The sequence below is a fragment of the Cetorhinus maximus genome, chromosome 9 (assembly GCF_964194155.1).
Source record: "Cetorhinus maximus chromosome 9, sCetMax3.hap1.1, whole genome shotgun sequence".
In the NCBI taxonomy this organism is placed as follows: Eukaryota; Metazoa; Chordata; class Chondrichthyes; order Lamniformes; family Cetorhinidae; genus Cetorhinus; species Cetorhinus maximus.
Genome location: NC_135887.1, coordinates 16,383,769 through 16,406,863, shown reverse-complemented (window position 1 = coordinate 16,406,863; position 23,095 = coordinate 16,383,769). Strand labels below are relative to the sequence as shown.

The 23,095-nt window shown below is 45.3% G+C and overlaps 1 protein-coding gene across 1 annotated transcript in view; it reads right to left on the bottom strand.

The window, feature by feature from the left end:
* Window positions 1-23,095, bottom strand: part of akap1b (A kinase (PRKA) anchor protein 1b) — a 69,748-nt gene that overhangs the window by 6,302 nt on the left and 40,351 nt on the right. Inside the window, exons 3-9 of the mRNA XM_078548149.1 lie at window positions 12,519-12,658; window positions 11,308-11,434; window positions 7,960-8,084; window positions 3,529-3,712; window positions 2,308-2,458; window positions 720-787; window positions 540-613 (exon numbers count right to left, since the gene is read on the bottom strand). Of these exons, the coding sequence (XP_078404275.1) occupies window positions 540-613; window positions 720-787; window positions 2,308-2,458; window positions 3,529-3,712; window positions 7,960-8,084; window positions 11,308-11,434; window positions 12,519-12,658 (869 nt within the window). The remainder of the gene's footprint in view (window positions 1-539; window positions 614-719; window positions 788-2,307; window positions 2,459-3,528; window positions 3,713-7,959; window positions 8,085-11,307; window positions 11,435-12,518; window positions 12,659-23,095) is intronic.

The window sequence follows — 23,095 nt, the reverse complement described above, 5'->3', positions numbered from 1 at the left end:
CCCAATGAGAGAAATTCCTGCTAAGAATTTCCTGAGCTATATCTTTTCCCCTATAAGTTTATAACCCAACGCCAAAGTGCCAGGCAAAATTAATCTCTCAAACAGAAGCACAAAACAAAAAGAACAGGAAAGAGTGGAGCGAGTAGAGTGTAAAAGGGGATGAGAGATATCAGCCTTGCAGGTCCAGAATCTAGCGTGGAGTGATGGAATGAATGGTGATAAAAGGCCCTATGAGTGAATACTGAACAATCTCAATAGGATCTCCTGGGCGATCTAGGTTACAATCTCCAGATTGTAATACAATCTGCCTCTAATTCAGACTTGGCTGGCAATTAGAATGGTCAGTCAATTGGCCATCTTTGTGAAGTCAGGGCAAGGAGTTTCTCTGTAGAGAGCCTAGCGCTCTACCTCACCAGGAAATCAGTGCCCCCAAAACGGAAGACCATTCTAATCCACAACACTAGCTTTCACAGGCAAGCACGAACACAATATCACACATCTGAAGAGTTAGTAACCGCCACCTTCCGAGCACATCTCACCTGTGCAAGCAAAGCGGCACCACGTGTCATCTCATCCATTGCAGCGTTTGCTTCTTCTGAGAAATGGTCCTCACCTGTCAAGCACAGAAAGTGACAAAGGACACAGCTTTTAATCTGTAAGAAACAGAATTTAAGAATGGCATATAGTACAATTTGGAACGCACAGCATCGATCACTTACCTGGGAGGGGCATTATATTGTCTAGCAGGACCTCGGTCCCTTGGAAAGGTAGTGATACAAAATCAGACCTGTTGATATATAAAAAAAAAATGTTCAGACAAGCAGCATATATGGGAATGATAGTGAAAACACTACTTCCATTCCTCTTGCATCCTCAATGTAGAAGCTTGCAAGTTCTTAAGGAAGGTTTACACATTCAGTAGATGCACTGTGTTTCCTGAAGAGCTTGTTACTGTTCTAGCTGTACATCAATAGGAGGCAATTCCTCCAATAACACTTTCTTTGAGGTGCTAGTGTTGCTGAGGGAGCAAGGACCTCAGAATTCCCTACTCTCCTACCCTCCCTATATGTCTCCCTCTTCCCTACACCTCTCCCTCTTCAAGACACTCAGCCTTACATGCGCAGTCACCCCCTCAAAATGACCATCTTCTAACCGAGTTGCCCTCAGTGCATTAGACAGGGACATCCCCAAGCAGCTCCTTGTATCCATCACCACCCACATCCTCCTAGCCCCTCATCCCACTTCAGTCTGTGGCCTGAAAAATCAACTCAAGACACTAATAATTCACCAAACTCCCAAATTCCCAGCCATTTGCTCTTCCATTCACTACAATAATTTGCTCAGCCACCCCCTCAACTCCACCCTTGATGCCCTTTACTCACTGGCGACATTTGAATGCTTCAGTCACCGTTCGCCCATTTCCAAAGCACTGAAATGGCCTGATCGGTTGCCATGCTCTGCAATTACCCCTCAGTACCCTTTACCACCCACCCCCACCCACTCTGCAGCATTCCCTCCATTACCCAGTGCACAAGGACTGCCCTTGCTTGGTTCTAACTTGTCCATCTGATTGTAGCCAAGGCAGTCCCAGCAATGGCTTTGCCTTCCTGTTTAGTTAACTCTGGAATCCCTTACTGGAGAATTTTTGGGATGTTTTTTCCGCTGCCCTTCCAAAAGAAAACGCAGCTCATCATTAAAAAGTTAAATCAAAGAAGATATTTTCTCCTACATTGAGGCCAAGTAGGGTCATCCTTTCTCCTCTGGTGGCACTAACATTTGGAAGCACCCCGGGGCTTGAGATTGCAATGGATTGGATTGGAGACACCAGGCTGCAGGCGCAACCTGTGATCACCTTCCTGGGTCCGGCAGTTCTGGAGCAGTATCCAGGGGTTGCTTAAAGTCATGCTGCCTAGCATTTGTATTGGAGATGCTGCAGGACACAAAAACTTCCTCCTTAAACTATCACTTAGCAGGAACAGAGATCTGAACAGCGTCCACATTGGGCACGAAAGTAGATTTTGAACCTCAAATTTATGGCAAGCATTCTTTAGCTCAAAGCATTCCCCTGTTAAAGGGAAATACTCCATAACCAGCTCCAAGTGGAAGGTAGATTAACCGAAGCCACCCCCTACCCCCAGAGGGAATTGACTCTGCCCATTTAGGTCCATCACAACAGGATACCGCTGTAGACTTTAGGCAGCTGGTTCATACCACTGTGCATTAGCTTGGGAATTCCACATTTTCCCCATATTGGTCTACCTCAAGTTAAATGGTATGCTTAAACTTTAGGAAGAATAGGTAAATCACCTGATTTGCCGTAGTGCTTCAATTTTAACTCGTTCATAGCCACCGTAATCAACATATCGGATTTCAACTTCATTCGTCTCCTCAAAATAGGCAACAACTTGTGCACGCCACCAGGCACCATCAACTGCAGGAGCTGCACAGATTATTCCAACTGTAGGATTGAAAAGACATATGACAAATTCTTTTTTTGCATCACTTTACCGCTAACAATAAACTAGTAGAGGATGTAGCGACGGCACTGGACTAAAACTAGAAGGTTGCAGGTTCAAATCCCACTTTGGAAAAGTTGCAAGATTGAATTTAATAAAATTGGTAATTTGCAGGCCAACATCAGAAAGGGCGTTTGTCGAAACCCAACTATGCCAGGTTATAGCACAGAAAGAGGCCATTCGGCCCAACTAGTCCATGTGGGCCTTTATAGTCCATACCAGCCTCCTGCAACCCTCGTTCACCTAAATCGGTCATAGAAGAGAATCTCTAGCTGATGTGCGCACAGTTAGTGCTACACCAGGTGGCTGCCTCAAGACTTTCCGAATGGGATGAAGGCTGACATAAGCCAGGTCAATATCCAGCAGACTACAATATGGGAATACAGGAGGGAGGTGGGGGGAGGAAAGAGAGGCAGGAAAGAAAAAAGGTGTATAAGTCATGCTTCATCTTTACAAAGCCCTGATGCACTATAACTGGAGTAATGTGCACAGTTCTGAACACCACCCGTTAGGAAGGATACCGAGGGAGTGTAGCATAGATTTAACCAGGATGATACACAAGCTCCAAAAAAGGTTAAAGTACAAAGATTAGGCAAGCTAGAATTGCATTCCCTAGAAGTTAGACGGTTAAGAGGCAATTTAATTGAAGTTTAAGATATTAAAATGAACTAATAGTATAGAGAGAGAGAGAGAGAGAGAGAGAGAGGCTGTCTCTGCTGGTTGGAGGGTCCAGGACAAGGAAGTTCCCCGGGTCAACTGGTCAGATTCAGTAAAAAAGGTAGAAGCTATTTATTTAGAAAGCCTGTCATTTAAACAAGCGGTGTGCCATAATTGGCCTCAAGAATCACATTGAGGTGCAGGCAGGCAGAGAAAGTCAGGGATATAATCCATGACACAGGTAAAGTGTTTGCTCGAGCATGTGCTGGGGAATATACCTCGTGTTATGGGCAATTACCTCCCTCTGCCTTCTAGTCCAAATGTGGATTAATTCACGAATCAAAAGACTAGAAACACTTAACTTCTAAAGGAGGCGTTAGTGTTGGGATTCCTGGCTGAGAGTAGAGGAGGAACATTTGTTGATCCATGTTGCGTAGTACATGGCACGTAGGGTGTGTATGCTGCTGTACAAACACGTGGCCAGCATTGACGATATTCACCACCAACACATCAACGGTCACACCGTCTGGAAGCATGAGCTGTGATGACAAAGTTAATTTCAATTAGACGCTATGGGGAAGGAAAAAAAAAAATTGCAGGTCAATCCAAGTACTCCTACACATCTTTGAACAATTTTAAGCTCCAGGCCGTCAGGCTAGGCAAGAAGGTTTCCTTCAACTTAAACCTACAAATTAAAAAAAAATATATATAACAGTATTAAGTGTCCAATAATTCACTCGTACGGCTGACCTTCAGAAAGCTGTGTCACAGCCAGGGACCTTTTAACACTGCACGAGACAGTCCCCTGCTAAGGAGCTCTTCAGTTTGTCCATTACAGAATTTATGACATTTATGTGTCTTGCCTGGTATAGATTTAAGTGTTTTCGTCGGTTACGCAATTTCAGATCGTTATTGGCTGTAATGCTGCAGAAATCAATCAAAACAAGTGTTCTAAAATTAGATGAATAAGCGTTTTAAACTCAGTCACTTGTTTGACAAGCTTTCCATCAAGTATATTCTTCCATTCTTTGTGATTACATCCAGAATTTACTTCATCACACTCCTCCACATCGTAATTACATCTTGTCACCTGGTCTGAAGCCCTTAGTGAGCTCCTGTGATGGTTTAATGGTTATTGCAGCATCATTTACTTCACAGGAACAATTTTCTGTTCTGATTTCTACAAATTCCTGCCACTTTTAGCAGGCAACAATGCAACCCCCTCTAATGTCACCACGCAGAGATCAATGGCAGACCATGATGCTCCAACAATGCAAACCCCTCTCTGTCACCACGCAGAGATCAATGACAGACCATGATGCTCCAACAATGCAACCCCCTCTCTGTCACCACGCAGAGATCAATGACAGACCATGACGCTCCAACAATGCAACCCCCTCTGTCACCACGCAGAGATCAATGACAGACCATGACGCTCCAACAATGCAACCCCCTCTCTAATGTCACCATGCAGAGATCAATGACAGACCATGACGCTCCAACAATGCAACCCCCTCTAATGTCACCACGCAGAGATCAATGACAGACCATGATGCTTCAACAATGCAACCCCCTCTAATGTCACCACGCAGAAATCAATGGCAGACCATGACGCTCCAACAATGCAACCCCCTCTCTAATGTCACCACGCAGAGATCAATGGCAGACCATGATGCTTCAACAATGCAACCCCCTCTAATGTCACCACGCAGAAATCAATGGCAGACCATGATGCTCCAGCAATGCAACCCCCTCTAATGTCACCACGCAGAGATCAATGGCAGACCATGACGCTCCAACAATGCAACCCCCTCTAATGTCACCACGCAGAGATCAATGGCAGACCATGACGCTCCAACAATGCAACCCCCTCTAATGTCACCACGCAGAGACCAATGACAGACCATGATGCTTCAACAATGCAACCCCCTCTAATGTCACCAAGCAGAAATCAATGACAGACCATGACGCTCCAACAATGCAACCCCCTCTCTAATGTCACCAAGCAGAAATCAATGGCAGACCATGACGCTCCAACAATGCAACCCCCTCTCTAATGCCACCAAGCAGAAATCAATGGCAGACCATGATGCTTCAACAATGCAACCCCCTCTCTAATGTCACCAAGCAGAAATCAATGACAGACCATGACGCTCCAACAATGCAACCCCCTCTCTAATGTCATCAAGCAGAAATTAATGGCAGACCATGACGCTCCAACAATGCAACCCCCTCTAATGTCACCATGCAGAGATCAATGGCAGACCATGACGCTCCAACAATGCAACCCCCTCTAATGTCACCAAGCAGAAATCAATGACAGACCATGACGCTCCAACAATGCAACCCCCTCTAATGTCACCAAGCAGAAATCAATGACAGACCATGATGCTTCAACAATGCAACCCTCTCTAATGTCACCAAGCAGAAATCAATGGCAGACCATGATGCTCCAACAATGCAACCCCCTCTAATGTCACCAAGCAGAAATCAATGGCAGGTCATGATGCTTCAACAATGCAACCCCCTCTAATGTCACCAAGCAGAAATCAATGGCAGGTCATGATGCTTCAACAATGCAACCCCCTCTAATGTCACCACGCAGAAATCAATGACAGACCATGACGCTCCAACAATGCAACCCCCTCTCTAATGTCACCAAGCAGAAATCAATGGCAGACCATGACGCTCCAACAATGCAACCCCCTCTAATGTCACCACGCAGAGACCAATGACAGACCATGATGCTTCAACAATGCAACCCCCTCTAATGTCACCAAGCAGAAATCAATGACAGACCATGACGCTCCAACAATGCAACCCCCTCTCTAATGTCACCAAGCAGAAATCAATGGCAGACCATGACGCTCCAACAATGCAACCCCCTCTCTAATGCCACCAAGCAGAAATCAATGGCAGACCATGATGCTTCAACAATGCAACCCCCTCTCTAATGTCACCAAGCAGAAATCAATGACAGACCATGACGCTCCAACAATGCAACCCCCTCTCTAATGTCATCAAGCAGAAATTAATGGCAGACCATGACGCTCCAACAATGCAACCCCCTCTAATGTCACCACGCAGAGATCAATGGCAGACCATGACGCTCCAACAATGCAACCCCCTCTAATGTCACCAAGCAGAGACCAATGGCAGACCATGACGCTCCAACAATGCAACCCCCTCTAATGTCACCAAGCAGAAATCAATGGCAGGTCATGATGCTTCAACAATGCAACCCCCTCTAATGTCACCAAGCAGAAATCAATGGCAGACCATGATGCTTCAACAATGCAACCCCCTCTAATGTCACCAAGCAGAGATCAATGGCAGAGCATGATGCTTCAATTTCCACCCTCAAATCCCACACTAGCAATCCTTGCTCAGGAGCCACAAGGTTGCAAATTTATGGTCCATTTTATGCTGCAGGGCCTCACCGTAGAGTTAACAGTGCCTGACTCTCCATTCCACTAATCTATGTCCTTCTGAAATCTGTTAAGCCCCCATTTGCCAGACACCTGATTTGAGTAGGTAGCAAATTCAGATAAAGCATCCAATTGGAGTGGCTCTCTATACATGGATACAAAAGCACTGATCAGGGGCTGAACAAATGTACTACCTTGCCCAATCTACACAACATCATAACTCTTTACTCTCCTCATAGCCAATTTTTCCTCTAGGAAAGAGAGAGGATCGAGGGGTGACCCGTTAGAGGTCTTCAAGATTATGAAAGAGTTCGGTAGGCGAGACGCAGTGATGACCTTTCCACTTGCAGGCAAGGCCAGGGCGAGCGCCCGAAATATAAAATAATCACAAACAAATCCCATCAGGAATTCAGGAGAAACTTCCTCACCCAGAGTGGTGAGAATGTGGAACTCATCATCACCGGGAATTAGTGTGGCAACTGGTATCGATGTACTTAAAGGGAGGTTGATCAGCGCAGGGAAGAATGGCTATGTGGATGGTGTTGGAAGATGGGCAAGAGAAGGCTCATGCAGAGTATAAGCATCAGTCTGACTTTTTGGACCAACTGTTTCTGTGCTGTAAATACTTTGCACTATGTACTGAGCCAGCCTATATCAAGACATGAACTGTCTATAGTGACACTATAGTTTATGTTTCTTGAACAGAGTTCCATCCAATCTCCTGGGCTGAAATATGAATATTACAGGGTCAAATTTTTGCTCTCAGGTGAGAGTCCTTTTTTTTAAATTATTGGTTCATGGGGTGTGGGCATCGCTGGCTAAGCCAGCATTTATTGCCCATCCCTAACTGCCCTTGTTCAGAGGGCATTTAAGAGTCAACCATTTTGCACTGGGTCTGGTGTCACATGTAGGCCAGGCCAGGTAAGGACGGCAGGTTTCCTTCCCTAAAAGAGCATTAGTGAACCAGATGGGTTTTTAAAACAGTCGACAATGGTTTCATGGTCATCATCAGACTTTTAATTCCCGATTTTTATTGGATTCAAATTCCACCATCTGCCCGTGGCGAGATTCGAACCCGGGTCCCCAGAACATTACGTTGGGTCTCTGGATTACCAGTCTAGCGACAATACCACTACGTCATCACCTCCCCTGATCAGAAGAACCAGCCAAAATGACACAACTGAGGGTTTTGTTTTTAAACCCCCATCAACAGGAGCCAAAACAAAAATCTGAAGGGACAGTCTGAAAATTGAGGATGTTGTCAGGGCAAAACATGACAGCAACTGAGCTCTCCGGTACAACCTCAGCAAAGTAACTCACGTAATTGATGTTCCAGTGTAAATAACAAAAACGCTTACCCATGAAGTTATCGGTAATGAGGGTAGTGTCAGAGGAGGAGGGGGGACATAGAGATTCCCAAGATCCAGTTCCTTAAACTTCTTTCCAATCAGGTTAAGTGCTTTATCTACCTGATGTTGATGCCCTGTTTAGGAAGAGCAAGAAACCCAGTTGAATTTAAATCCTCACGTTAATAACGTGAACCATGCTCTTAGGGCACGTGAAACTACTTTATAACCAATGAATTGCTTGTTAAAAGTTTAGACATATTGGCTGCCACTTTTGCCTATCCACACAGCTCAAAAGACTCCAAAAAAAAACAAAAAAACCACCAGAGCTGGGTTTTGGTGGGGGTGGTGGGGCATATTGGCTCAGACCAATTGGAACAGCTCCCCACCGCCCCCACTCTGAATAAGTTTCGTGAGCTCTTCCACATCCAGCTGATCCAACAAAATCGGGTCTCAGTTCAAAGTCTCATCAGAGGGTCGGTGCCTCCGACCACGCGGCACTTGAGACGTCAGCTTAGATCACGCGCTCAACTTGGCTGTGGGGCTTCAAGCCGCCTGACACCCGAATCAACCGATACTCCCGCAAAGTTTCACTCGCTATAAAATAACCTAGAGTCTGCTCAGTGTTAAAAGCCGGGGGGGGGGGGGGGGGGGGGGGGGAATCCTGCCAGCTCCCCTTGAGGATTTGAATGCGCGAACCTTTAGCTGTGGCGCACGATGTTAAGGATGAGGTTTCTAAGATTAGCCGGTTGCAGATCTCCAGTCACTTTATTGTATCCATGTCTGCCAAGCATGACAAGCACTGGGCCTCAGAACTCCAGTCAGCAGTCTTGTGCTCTCTTCAACGTTAATATTAGATTCAAAACCGCTATCAGTACATCAGTTAAAAATCTATTAAGTGAATAACATTGCGAACTACTGCAAGACACTATGGAATTGCTGAAGCACAGAATTTAAGTGACAAGTCAAAGGAGGGGGTGATGCTCGAAATAGATGGTTCATCACCACTTTGATTTGTGGTTAAACATTAGCCATTCTGGCTTGTACATTGTACTTCATCTTCTTTGCTCAACAACCTCAGGAAACAATACCCAGGATTTTAAAAATTAGAGCATCAAATTTTACAGTTCATCAACACGAAAAGGAATCTCTTTTCACCAAGTCAACCCCCCGGAGGGGTGGGCCAATACAGGTTAATTATTATTTTCTTTTTTTTAAAAAAGAGCTGGACAAGTTAATGGAAAACAAAAACAGAAAATGCTGGGAAAACTCAGCAGGTCCGACAGCATCTGTGGAGAGAGAAACAGAGTTAACTTTTCGAGTCCGCATGACTCTTCTTCAGAGCTAAAGGGAAGTAAAAGTGTGATGAAATTTATACTGTTTGGGGACGGGGCGTGGGGTGTGGAGCAGGTGGAGCTGGATAGAAGGCCAGTGATAGGTGGGGGCAAAGGAGAGGTTGCCAAAGATGTCAAACAAAAGGACGAAGGGGGTGTTAATGGTAATGGTACTGGCTAAAGGAGGTGCTGATGGTGGCATTAAGGTCAGAAAGTAGAATTTGATAACAGCAGGACAAGGGTAAGCACTCTGGGAAGAACATGAACAAGTGACAGGTGGCCCTTGTAGGGGTGGGGTGGGGAAGGGGATGGTGGTGGGAAAAAAAGATCGAAAATAGGATAAAAGGTGGGGATAAAACAATGAATAAAAATAAAAGTGGATAAAAATAAAAATTAAAAAATAAAAACGAATTTTGAAAAAGGGATTAAAAACAGGGGTCAAGGATGGAGGAGAGAGTTCATGATCTAAAATTGTTGAACTCAATATTCAGTCCGGAAGGCTGTCGAGTGCCTAGGTCGGAAGATGAGGTGCTGTTCCTCCAGTTTGCGTTGAGCTTCACTGGGACATTGCAGCAGGCCAAGGGCATGAGAGCAGGGTGCAGTGTTGAAATGGCAAGCGACAGGGAGGTCTGGGTCATGCTTGCGGACAGACCGAAGGTGTTCCGCAAAGCGGTTACCCAGTCTGCGTTTAGTCTCTCCAATGTAGAGGAGGCCGCATTGGGAGCAGCGAATGCAGTAGACTAAATTGAGGGAAGCGCAAGTGAAATGCTGCTTCACTTGAGAGGAGTGTTTGGGCCCTTGGACGGTGAGGAGGGAGGGGGTAAAGGGGCAGGTGTTGCACCTTCTGCGGTTGCATGGGAAGGTGCCGTGGGAGGGGAATGAGGCATTGGGGATGATGGAGGAGTGGACCTGGGTGTCCCGGAGGGAACGGTCCCTACGGAATGCTGATGTGGGGGTGGGGGGGAGGTGTGTTTGGTGGTGGCATCATACTGGAGTTGGCGGAAATGGCGGAGGATGATCCTTTGAACGCGGAGGCTGGTGGGGTGATAAGTGAGGACAAGGGGGACCCCATCACGGTTCCTGGGAGGGAGAGGAAGGTGTGAGGGTGGATGCGCGGGAGATGGGCCGGACACGGTTGAGGGCCCTGTCAACCACCGTGGGTGGGAAACCTCGGTTAAGGAAGGAGGAAGACATGTCAGAAGCGCCGACATAAAAAACAAATTGTGGCGAGGAGCAGCGTTTGGTGGGGTCAAGTGATATTCATGATCTCTCTCGGATACCCTCAATGGGCTTGAAATGGTTGTCTTTGTTATAGATCATTCATTTGTGCCATCCTGAGTCAAATTCAAATGTTTGCAAGAACTTTCCACTTTCACTTTTCTTCAATTGGAAGAGATTTTCGAAGGAGCCCTGCTGAATACTGCTGGGGAAACAATTCACAGGCCCCTTTCCAAATTCACACTGTGCTATAGATTATTTTTTTGGGTGTCATGATTAAGAAAGACGTTGTATTTTTAATATAATGTCTTTCATAATCTCAGGACTTCCCGAAGCACTTTACAGCCAACTAAACACATTAAATGCAGTGGCAGTTGCAAGGCAGGAAATGCAGCACCCAATTTACACACAGCAAGCTCCCACAAACAGCAATGTAATAAAACAACTAGATAATCTTTTAGGTGTTGGTTGAGAGATAGATGCTGGCCACAACGTTGGGGCTTACTCTCCTGTTTTTCTGCCATGGGATCTTTTTATGTTCACCTTCGGACAGGCTGCTAATGTCTCATCCAAAAGACAGTACCTCCAACAGTGCAGCACTCCCTCAAGTACTGCAATTAAAGAGTCAGATTACGGACTCAAGTTTCTGGAGTGGGGCTTGAACCCTCAACCAACTGACTCAAAAGGCACGAGTGCTGCTCGCTAAGCCATATGCTAACACCTTGGAGACAAATCAGTTTTGCAATCTGCATACCTGAGCAAAATTGAGACACAATGCCTGTGTGCATTAAACTTGCTGCTGACCTACCTTCTATATGACAGATTTGGAAATCTTGTGTGTAAGGCAGTGTGGATATGTAAATCTTGGCACCAGAGGTCTGTTTCAAGAAGCTCACATATCTTCCTTGTTTGCCAATTAACCGTCCGACCAGATGCTGCAAAGAGAAACGCAACAAGGGCATGAATTAGAAAATTACGGGAGGGATGTTTTGCCCTAGAAGAATACCACAAAGACGATCAGACTCTTCAAGGCAGGGCAGCTGGTACTTCACCACTCCGCAGAGCTGGATTTTCTCCCAACACCTCCACTGCACAAATACCTTCGCTGTTGAGCCACTGAGCTAGCTGTGCTAAACTAAGGAGAATCAATCCCTTCAGGGCTTGCACCCCCTGAAATCGCAGCCCTGGCAGCATTTAGCCACTCAGGAAAAAAAAATGTACAGGTCTGCATAAGATTCCACTTAAACTGGGTCACCTGGCTACATACCAGGTACACAACACCTACAAAAAGTGGCAACTGGCCACTTGCACTCAGATAAACTTGGCCCCCCCAATTTTCTCTCCCCAAATAAAACAGGTCGTCACGAACTAAAGCCGAACTCACCCCCTAGAAACTTCTGTCCTTTCCCTCGAAAGGCTCGACAAAACACGCCCACTAAACGAGCATGTTCAGGGCAGAAACCGATAGATTTCTGGAGACCAAATGATATCAAGGAACATGGAGACAGCACTGGAAAGTGGCACTGGAGTCACGACCCAGCCACGATCAAAGTGAATGGCGGAGGAGTCTCGGCAGGCCACGTAGCCCACTCCTGTTCCTATCATCACCTATAACCAGCGTCACCAGGCTTTACTACAGAATGATTCAGAAAGTTACTTGCAATAGCAACCATTTACCACAAGGTGACCTCAGTGTCTTTTCAAAACGCCAAGTAAAAGTTCGGACTAACTACCACAGATTTAACAAGGATTATAAGCCAGCGAGCCTCCAGAAATTTAGCCGAGGGCACACTTTACACAATGATGGGGGTGGACCAAGTGCCAACAAGCATCATTCTCTCCAGTAAAATACTCCGCTACATTATAATACCTCCAGAAGGAAACAGTGCCAATTCCTCCTACTCCTCTCCCCAGATAAACTTCAAACCAGTTTAGATTGCTTGTGCACGAGCAATGTGTAAACTAGAACAGTCTCCTCTCCCAAGAAACTCTCACATTAAACATTTCTTGTGGTTTTACCTTTGGTACTTGTATCTCCCAGATGGTGAGCTCAGTTTTGTCTGGTGCTGTGTCCAAACCAGCCCCATCCTTGCTCTGACCCTCTGCTCCACCTGCAGTGCATCCGCTGTCATTTGAATCCATACTATTTACATCAGAACCTGGCAAATTCATTAAAAAAATAAACTTAAAGTAGTAATGGAAACAAGTATTCAGTATAATCAGCAACCTAGTACAGGTTTCAATATTTTTGTAACAATTTGAAACATTGCACCAATGTGTGTAACAAAGCGAAGTATCTGTCGGAGCTCCGGGTGGTGAGCACATTGTCCTTCATGGGGTCAATTGATGGAGGTGGTCATAGTTGGGGGTTGATGAACTGCCCTCTTAGATGGGAAGGTGGGGGAATTAGGGTTCAGCTTCTGATTACTACCTGATGCCACCAGTTAAGAGATGGTGCACTAGGATATTGGGCAAGGACAGGATTTGGCCTTTAGCATCTAGGGAGAGATACACAAAACCATCTTGTTGAAGGAATGCAAGGGCAGTCTGCAATCTGACTTGTATGGCTAGTCAGATTCTCTTCCGTCCTGAATGTCACAGCTGCAAGTACTAACGGCACAAACTTTATATTAAATTACATTGAATTGTTGGTATCTGGTACAGCTGACTGAAGTACCACTGTGCTTGGACTGGCAGATCACAATCATCCCACTTGGAAGATTCTTAAACCTAGCTGTGCAATTGTTGCATGTCCCTGAAGAGGTAAACCATCTCTCTAAAGGGAAGATTACCTAGGACACACTCAGGCCACCCCCCCCACCTCTCCTATTTACATGCTATCCCAGTCAGAATCAGCAGGAAGACAGCTCCAGGGCATTGGGAAAAACAGCTGATATCAAACTCAATCCCCAAATCAGTTCGGATATCAGGGCCTTGATTAGCAAGTAGGGGTGGGGGGAACTAAGCATTAATCAGCATCGTATCTGGTAAGACAACTGCTACGGGTCATAAACGGAGTTAAGATATAAAACAGCCAGATCCGAATGAAATCTAATTGAGGGGCCGAATGGTCTACTTATGGCCCAAGATGCCCTTCATCATATAGCAGTAGACTCCTAGACGATGTGACCCCCCATGCCTGCTAAGAGCAATATAAATCCAGTAGGCCTCATTTCAGGTGGAATGGTTTTTTAAACCAAAAAAAAAGGCAGCTATGAAACTAGGATTCAAAGGACCAAGAAAAACCATCTACTTTTGGAAAGCAAATGATTCCTTAATCCTAAAATACAAGGGCAACTTGGACCCAGCCATCCACCAATGCGGTCCAAACCAGCCTCGAAGAGATGTAAAACAGCCTTCTCTGAGGGGGGTCTGGTTTCAAAAGAGATCATGAACAGTGTTCTGTATAGTACAGCAAATTGTGTAGCCCAAAGCCATCAATACCAGCATCCTGTGACAGTTCTCCTGAAGTCAATCATTGGAAGGTTACAAGGTGATCAAAGCTGGAAACTAAATATTCAGGCGTATGAGACTTTTCGAAAGGAAAGGGCGGTGGGGTAGCTTTGTTATTACGAGATGGAATAAGTATGATAGCAAGAAATTATCTTGGATCGGAAGATGTAGAATCCATATGGGTAGAGGTCAGAAACAACAAGGGGAAGACAACACTGGTGGCAGTAGTCTATAGGCCCCCTAACAGTAGCTATAACTGTAGGACAGAATAAATCAGAAGATAATGAGGGCATGTAAAAAAGGCAGTAAATTAATCACGGATGATACTAAATCTTCATGTACATTTGGAAAATCAAATTGGCAGAGGTAGCCACGAGCAAGAATTTCAAGAGTGTATTCAGGACAGTTTCCTAGAACAACATGTTGTGGATCCAACCAGGGATCAGACTATTTTGGGTATGTGTAATAAATGATCTCAGGGTAAAAGATCCCTAGGAAACAGTGACCAAAACATGGTACAATTCAGTATTCAGTCTGAGTGAGAAACTTGGGTCAGAAACAACTGTGGCAAACTTAAATATGGGTAATTACAAAGGAAAGCGGGCAGAGTTGGCTGGAGTGGACTGGGAAAGGAGTTTAACAGAAAAAACGGTTGATGAACAATGGGAGACGTTTAAGAAAATAGTTCAATGGGAAAGGAGGATTCTAGGAAGGGGACAAACCAGCCATGGTTAACCAAGGAAGTATAGTATCAAATTGAAAAAGGAAAAACATACAATGCGGCAAAGGTTAGTGGTCAGCCAGAGGATTGGGGAAGTTTTAAAACCAAAAAAAATGACCAAAAATATAAAGAGGGAGAAAAGAAGCTTTGAGTGTAAACTAATAAGTAATATAAAAATGGACAGTAAAAGCTTCTTTAAATATATAAAAATGAAGAGAGGCCAAATGAACATCGGTCCCTTAGAGAATGAGGCTGGGGAAATAATTATGGGGAACCAGGAAATGGCAGGGGAGTTGAATAAATACTCTGCATGTCTTCACGGTAGAAGGCACTAACAGCATTCCAAAAATACTAAATAATCAAGGGGCAAAACGGAGAGGGGTGGGTGGGGGGGAGAGAGGAAATAAATACAATATCTACCACTACTGGACAAAAAGTACCAGGGAATCTCATGGGGCTAAAGGCCGATAAGTCCTCTGGACCGATGAGTTGCATCCTAGGATATTAAAGGAAGTAGCTATACAAATAGTGGATGCACTGGTAGTAAATCTTCCAAGAATCCTTAGATTCTGGAAAAGTCCCAGAAGATTGGAAAACTACCAATATAACACCCTTATTCAAAAAAGGGAGACAAAACAAAAGGTTACTATAGGCCAGTTAGCTGTCATTGGAAAAATGTCGGAGTCCAGTATAAAGGGTTAATAGCAGAGTATTTAGAAATACATAATATAATCAAGCAGAGTCAGCATGGCTTCATGAAGGGGAAATCATGCCTGGCAAATTTATTAGAATTCTTTGAGCAGGATAGAAAAAGGGGAGGGAACCAGTAGATGCAATATGTTTGGATTTCCAAAAGGCGTTTGATAAGATACCACACAAAGCTACTTAAGAGCCTATGGTGTTGGGGGTAGTAAATGAGCATGGACAGAGGATTGGCTAACTAATAGAAGACAGAGTTGGGATAAAGAGGGCATTTTCAGGATGGCAACCTGTAACTCGTGGAGTGGCACAGGGATCAGTGCTGGGGCCACAATTATTTACAATATATATTAATGGCTTAGATGAGGGAAGTGAATGTACTATCACCAAGTTTGCAGATTACACAAAAATAGGTGGGAAGGCAAGTGGTGAGGATGACACAGGAGTCTACAGAGGGACATAGACAGGTTAGATGGAATACTTGGCAGATGAAATATAATGTGGGAAAATGTGAGGTTATGCACTTTGGCAAGAATAATAGAGGAGCTGAATATTATTTAAATGAAGGAAGACTGCAGAAAGCTGCAGCACAGAGGGATTTGGGGGTGCTTGTGCATGAATCCCAAAAAGTTAGTATACAAGTTCAGCAGGTAATAGGGAAGACAAATGGGATGTTGGCCTTTAATTCAAAGAGAATGGAGTATAAAAATAGGGAAGTCTTGCTAAATCTATACAAGGCACTAGTTAGACCACACCTAGAATACTCTGAGCAGTTTTGGTCTCTTTATCTAAGGAAATATATACTGCATTGGAGGCAGTCCAGAGAAGGTTCACTAGGTTGATCCTAGGCATGAAGGGATTTTCTTATGAGGAGAGGTTGAGTAGGTTGGGCCTGTACTCTTTGGAGTTTAGAAGAATGAGGGGCGACCTTATTGAAACAAGATTTTTAGGGGGCTTGACAGGGTCTCCTTGTGGGAGAGTCTAGGACCAGAGGGCATAACCCCAGTGTAAGGGGGTCACCCATTTAAAACAGAGATTAGGAGGAATTTCTTCTGAGGGTAGTGAATCGGTGGAATTGTTTACCGCAGAGGGCTGTAGAGGCTGGGTCGTTAAGTATATTCAAGGTTGAGATAGACAGATTTTTAAATCAGTAAGGGAATCAAGGATTATGGGGAAATGGCAGTAAAGTGGAACTGAGGATTATCAGATCAGCCATGATCTCATTGAATGGTGGAGCAGAATCGATGGGCCGAATGGCCTACTTCTGCCCCTAGGCACCAGAATTAAGCAGGGTTAGATACCTTTAAAAACCCACCAGTGCTTGGCAAACATTTGGTGCTCCAACAAAACAGGTATGATTCCATCTCAATCAAAATGCTTCTACATGTGCAATCTATAAACACTGATTTAGGAGATACAGCACAGGGGAGGGAGGGGGCAATTATATCAAGGTCAGATTCTGTCCTTGCCTTATGTCCAAAGCAGAGGTCATGGGGGGGGGGGGGGGGGGGGGGGGGAGGTGCGGGGAAGCAGAGGCAGAAAGCCTGGGTGACTACGTAACCCCACCCTGATCCCCATAGTGAATTGCAGCACTCAATTACTGCACTAGTCAGAGCGGTGAACAAATCCAAAACATTCATGGGCTGTACCCCTCTGCTCCATGACAGACAAGTAAAAGAACACGTGTTGAATTATTGTTTTCCAGCAACAAGGCTCTCCGAGGAAAATGAGAAATGTTCTCACTAGCTGATATTCTGGTCTTACTACCCACAAATGTAGAGATAGTGAAGGGCAGTGTTGGTGTAGGTTTGTGAACTGAAGGACCACACAACATTAAAATGATGATTCAATCTTTGCTACAGAACAGGGAAATGCAGTTGCTGGCCCGTGTCAGATCATCTCCAGTTAGAGAACATGGCACTTCATTTGCTCTGCAAGTCTGGCCAATGGAGTTAAATGATCAATAAATCAGCAATAAGCAAATACTATGAATTCCAGAAAGGCGGCTTCAATGAACACTACCTTCCTGCTAGACTCAGTGCAACAACCCAATGTTGAAGCCCTATGTCAATCCTACAGGCTTCAATCTAGCACTTGTCCAGTTGAATCATTATATCATAGACATTTACAGCACAGGAGGCAACCATTCAGCCCATCATGTCCGCACCGGTCAACATCAATCTGATGACACTAATCCCATTTTCCAGCACTTGGCCCATAGCCCTGGAGGCTAGGGCAACGCAAGTGAAAATCTAAATACTTATTAAATGTTACGAGTGTTTCTGACTCAACCACCCTTTCAGGCAGCGAGTTCCAGACTCCCACCACCCTCTGGGTGAAAAAATTTCTCAACTCCCCTCTTAGCCTTCTACCTCTTACCTTAAATCATTGACCCATCTACTAATGGAAAAATTGCCTTCCTATCCACCCTATGCCCCTCAATCTTATACATCCCTATCAGGTCCCCTCTCAACCTTTGCTGATCTAAGGAAAACAACCCCAGCCTATCTAATCCTTCCCAAGCTCAGACCCTCCAGCCCAGGCAGCATCCTGGTAAATCTCCTCTGCACCCTCTCCAGTGCAATCACATCCTTCCTATAATGTGGTGACCAGAACTGCATGCAGTACTCCAGTTGTGGCCTAATCAGCGTTTTATACAGTTCCAGCATAACCTCCCTGCTCTTGTATTCTATGCCTATGCTAATAAAAGGCAAGTATCTCATATGCCTTCTTAACCACTTTATCTACCTGCCCAGCTACCCTCAGGGATCTACAGGTTATGCACACCAAGATCCCTCTGATCTTCAGTACTTTCCAGGGTCCTACCATTCAGTGTAATCCCTTGCCTTGTTAGCCCTCCCTAAGTGCATTTACTGGGTTGAATTCCATTTGCCACTGCTCTGCCCACCTGACCAATCCATTGATATCCTCCTGCAGTTTACAGCTATCCTCCTCACTCTTTACCACCTTACCAATTCTCGCGTCATCCGTGAACTTCTTGTTCATACCCCCTACATTTAAGTCCAAATCATTAATGTACACCACAAACAGCAAGGGCCCCAGCACCTAGCCCTGTGGAACCCCACTGGAAACAGGCTTCCAGTCACAGAAACATCCCTCTACCATCACCCTCCACTTCCTGTCTTTCAGCCAATTTTGGATCCAAGGTGCCATTTTGCCTTGGATCCCATGGGCTCTTACTTTCTTGACCAGTCTACCATGAGGGCCCTTATCAAAAGCCTTGCTACAGTCCATGTAGGCCACATCAAATGCATTACCCTCATCAACACTCCTAGTTACCTCCTCAAAAAAATTCAAACAAATTTGTCAAGCATGACTTTCCCTTAACAAATCTGTGCTGACTGTTACTGATTAATCTGTGTCTCTCCAAGTGCAGATATATTCTGTCCCTCAGAATTCTTTCTAGTAACTTCCCCATCACTGAGGTTAGACTGACTGGCCTGCAATTTCCTGGTCTATCTCTCCCTGCCTTTTTTAATAGTGAGGTAGCGTTAGCAGCCCTCCAGTCCTCTGGCACCTCACCGGTGGCCAGAGAGGATTTGAAAATTACTGCCTGGGCCCCTGATATCGCTTCCCTTGCCTCCCTCAACAGCCTGGGATACATCGCACTTGGGCCTGCGGATTTATCCACTTTTAAGGCCGCTAAACCTGCTAGTACCTCCTCTCCCTCTACGCTAATTTCCTCTAATATTTCACATTCCTCCACCCTGATGTCTAAACCTGCGTCGTCCTTTTCCATTGTGAAAACCGACGCAAAGTATTCATTGAGGACTGTACCCACATCTTCCGGGTCCACACACAGGTTACCCGTGGTCCCTAACTGGCCCTACTCTTTCCCTAGCTATTCTATTGCTCTTTATGTATTTTAAAACACCCCTTTGGGTTTTCCTTTATTCTACCCACCAATGCTTTCTCATGCACTCTCTTAGCTTTCCTAATTTCCTTTTTAAGTTCCCCTGTGCACTTTTTATACTCAAGGGACTCTGCTGTATTGAGCCCTCAATATCTGCTCTAAGTTTCTCTTTTTTTCCTTAATCCTAACCTTTATGTCCCTTAACATCCAGGGTTCTCCGTACTTGGTCCCCCCGCCATGTCTTTATGGGAACATATTCACCCTGTACCCTCGCTATTTCCTCCTTGAATGCCTCCTGCTGCTCTGACAATTTTATCTGCAAGTAGCTGCTCCCAGTCAGTCCACTTGGGCCAAATCGTATCTCATCTTAGTAAAGTTGGCCTTTCTCCAGTGTAAAACTTTTATTCCTGGCCCAACCTTATCCTTTTCCATAACTATCCTAAATCTGAGTTATGGTCACTATCTCCAAAATGCTCCCCTACTGATATGCCTTCAGCTTTCCAGGCTCACTTCTGAATATTAGGTCCAGACCTGCCCCCTCCCTTGTTGGGCTTTCTACATACTGGCTAAAAAAATTCTCTTGGTTGCAACTTAAAAATTTGTCAATATTCCTACCTTGCACACTAAAACTACCCCAGTTAATATCTGGGTAGTTAAAATCCCCTACTAATACTGCCTTACACTTCTCTGAAATTTGATTACATATTTGATCCTCTATCTCTCCCAGACTGTTTGGGGGCCTATAGTACACACTCAACAGCGTGTTTGCCCCTTCTTTGTGTTTTTTACTTCTACCCATAGGGCCTCATTTAATGATCCTTCCAAGATATCATCCCTCCTCAATGCTACAGTTGATTCCTTGATCAATATTGCGACCCCCCCCCACCGCCTCATCTTCTATACCCCCTCTATCACATCTGAAATCCCTATAACCAGGAATGTTGAGCTGCCAATCCTGCCCTTCTTTTAGCCAAGTCTCAGTCGTAGCTGTGATATCATACTTCCACGTGCTTATCTGTGCCCTCAGCTCGTCTGTCTTATTCCTCAGGCTCCTTGTATTAAAATATATTCCAATTAGCCTTGCTAAGCTCACTTCTTTCTTATCTAGCCTATGTTTCCTCTGTCTTCCAGACTCACTTCCAGGGCTTTAACTTCTAATTCCATCTCAGCTTCTCTCCCCTCTGAACTACTTTTCAGGATCCCATTCCCCCCGTCAACTTAGTTTAAATCCGCCCCAACAGCATTAGCAAACCTCCCTGTGAGGTTGGGTAACACTGCAAAACAAATCGAGCATGGAGGACTGGGCACAGGTCAATATAAAATCAGGCCTGGATCACACCAGGACTTTATTTTAATTAGGTAATTGTTAGCAAAACAGCAGAATTTAAACGTAACTTCATGTTTATTCATTCACAGGTCATGGCCAGTGCAGTTGCCCTGGAGGTGGTAGTGAGCCACCTTCTTGAAGTCCATGTGGTGTAGGTACACTCACCACACTGTTAGGGAGTGAGTTCCAGGATTTTGACCCAGTGACAGTGAAGGAACAGAGATACAGTTCCAAGTCAGGGTGGAGTGCGACTTGGAGGGGAACTTGCAGGTGGGTGTGCTCCCATGCATCTGCTGCCCTTGTCCTTCTGGGTGATAAGATGTCGTTGGTTTGGAAGGTGATCAAAGGAGCCTTGGTGAGTTTCTGCAGTGCATCTTGTAGATGGTACACACTGCTGCCACCTGTGCAGTGGTGAAGGGAGTGAATGCCTGTGGGTGTGCTATCAATCAAGCAGGCTGCTTTGTCCTGGATGGTGTCAAGCTTCTTGAGTGCTGTGGGAGCTGCACTCATCCAGTAAGCAGAGAGTATTCCATCACACTCCTGACTTGTGCCTTGTAGATGGTAGTGGCGCTTTGGGGGAATCAGGGGGCAAGTTACTCACCTCAGAGTTCCTAGTCTCTGACCTGCTCTTGCAGCCACAGTATTTACAAGGCTGGTGTAGTCAAGTCTCAATGGTGACCCCCAAGGATGTTGATGATGGGGGAATTTAATGAACACCATGGGAATATGGTTACTGTCTGGCACAAAACTTTCTTGCCACCCATCAGCCCAAGCCTGAATGTTGCCCAGGTTGTGCTGCATGAGGGTATCTGAGGAGCTGCGTATGCGAGTTAAATGCTGCAATCATCAGGGCGGTGGCAGAGTGGCATTGTCACTGGACAAGTAAACCAGAGGCCCAAGGTAATGCTCTGGGGACCCAGGTTCGAATCCCAGCCATAACAGATGGAATTCGAGTTCAATAAAAATTTGGAATTAAAAGTCTGATGATGACCATGAAACCATTGTCGATTGACGTAAAAACCCAACTGGTTCACTAACCACTAACTTTAGGGAAGGAAGTATGCCGTCTTTACCTGGTCTGGCCTACATGAGACTCCAGACCCACAGCAAAGTGGCTGACTCATAACTAGGGATGGGCAATAAATGCTGGCCTAGCCAGCGACATCCATATCCCAGGATTGAATATAATAAACACTTCTGACATTATGCTGGGGTGAAGGCCATTAATGCAGCAGAAGATGGTTCAAAGTTCTCTCCAATTTTCCTTTGTGCCTGAAGCCAGTTTGCTGTGCTGTATGATCCCTTTAAGATCATGGTGCAGCCGCACCTGCCCCCTCTAAAAGGGAAAATTGGTTGTGCGTGGCACATTGCACAGTCACGCGGTTAGACGAAAATTGCCTCGGACGCAGCCCTGAGGAACTCTTGCAGTGATGTCCTGGGGCTCAAGGAGATTACCCTCCAATACCCATTTCCCTCTTGTACTCCAGCCAGCAGGGACGTGCGGCCAATTCTGGAGGACAAATCTTCACCTTCCTAGTAGAGTCAGGTGCTGCCAGGACCTGTAGCCTATACTGTATTGTGTTCTCAGCTGTTTCTCTGGAGTGAATGGAAGTGGCTGAAGCCTGGTTGAGATAAAGGGAGCCTCTGGCAGAGCCACTGTGGGTCATCCACTTGGAACTTCTGGCTGGTGATAGTTACAAACACTTCAACCTTGCCCATGGCACTTTGTGCTGGGCTCCCCCATCATTGAAGGTGGTATTCATGGAGCCTCCTCTTCCCATTAGTTACTTAATTGTCTATTACCATTCATAACCAGAATGTGACAGGACTGCAGAGCTGTGATCAGGCTTGTTGGCGTGGGATCACTTAGCTGTCTATCGCAGAATCATTACGGTGTTGGCGGCCATTCGGCCCATCGTGTCTGCACGGGCTCTGGGTATTTTAACTTGGTGCCAATCTCCTGCATGTTCCCATAACCCTGCACATTGGATGATTATTTAAACAGAAACAATGCCCTCTTGAATACTTCAATTGAACCTGCCTCCACCACGCTTCCAGGCTGTGCATTCTGAACCGTAACTACTCGCTGTGTGAAAACGTTTTTTCTCACCTCACATTTGCTTCTTTTGCAAAACACTTTAAAACTGTGCCCTCTGGTTCTCGATCTGTTTACGAGCAGGAACAGTTTCTCCCTATCTACTCTGTCCAGACCCCTCATGATTTTGAAAACTTCTATCAGGTCTCCTCTTAGCCTTCTCCTCCCCAAGGAAAACAGTCCCAACTTCTGCAATCTTCCCTCATAATTGAAGTGTCTCATTCCTGGAACCATCCTTCCTATAGTGTGACGCCCAGAACTGTACACAATACTCCAGCTGAGGTCTAACCAGTGTCTTATATAAGTTTATCATAGCCTCCTTACTCTTGTACTCTATGCCCCTATTAATGAAGCCTAGGATACTGTATGCTTTAGAAACAGCTCTCTACCTGTCCTGGCACCTTTAATGACTTATGTACATGTACAT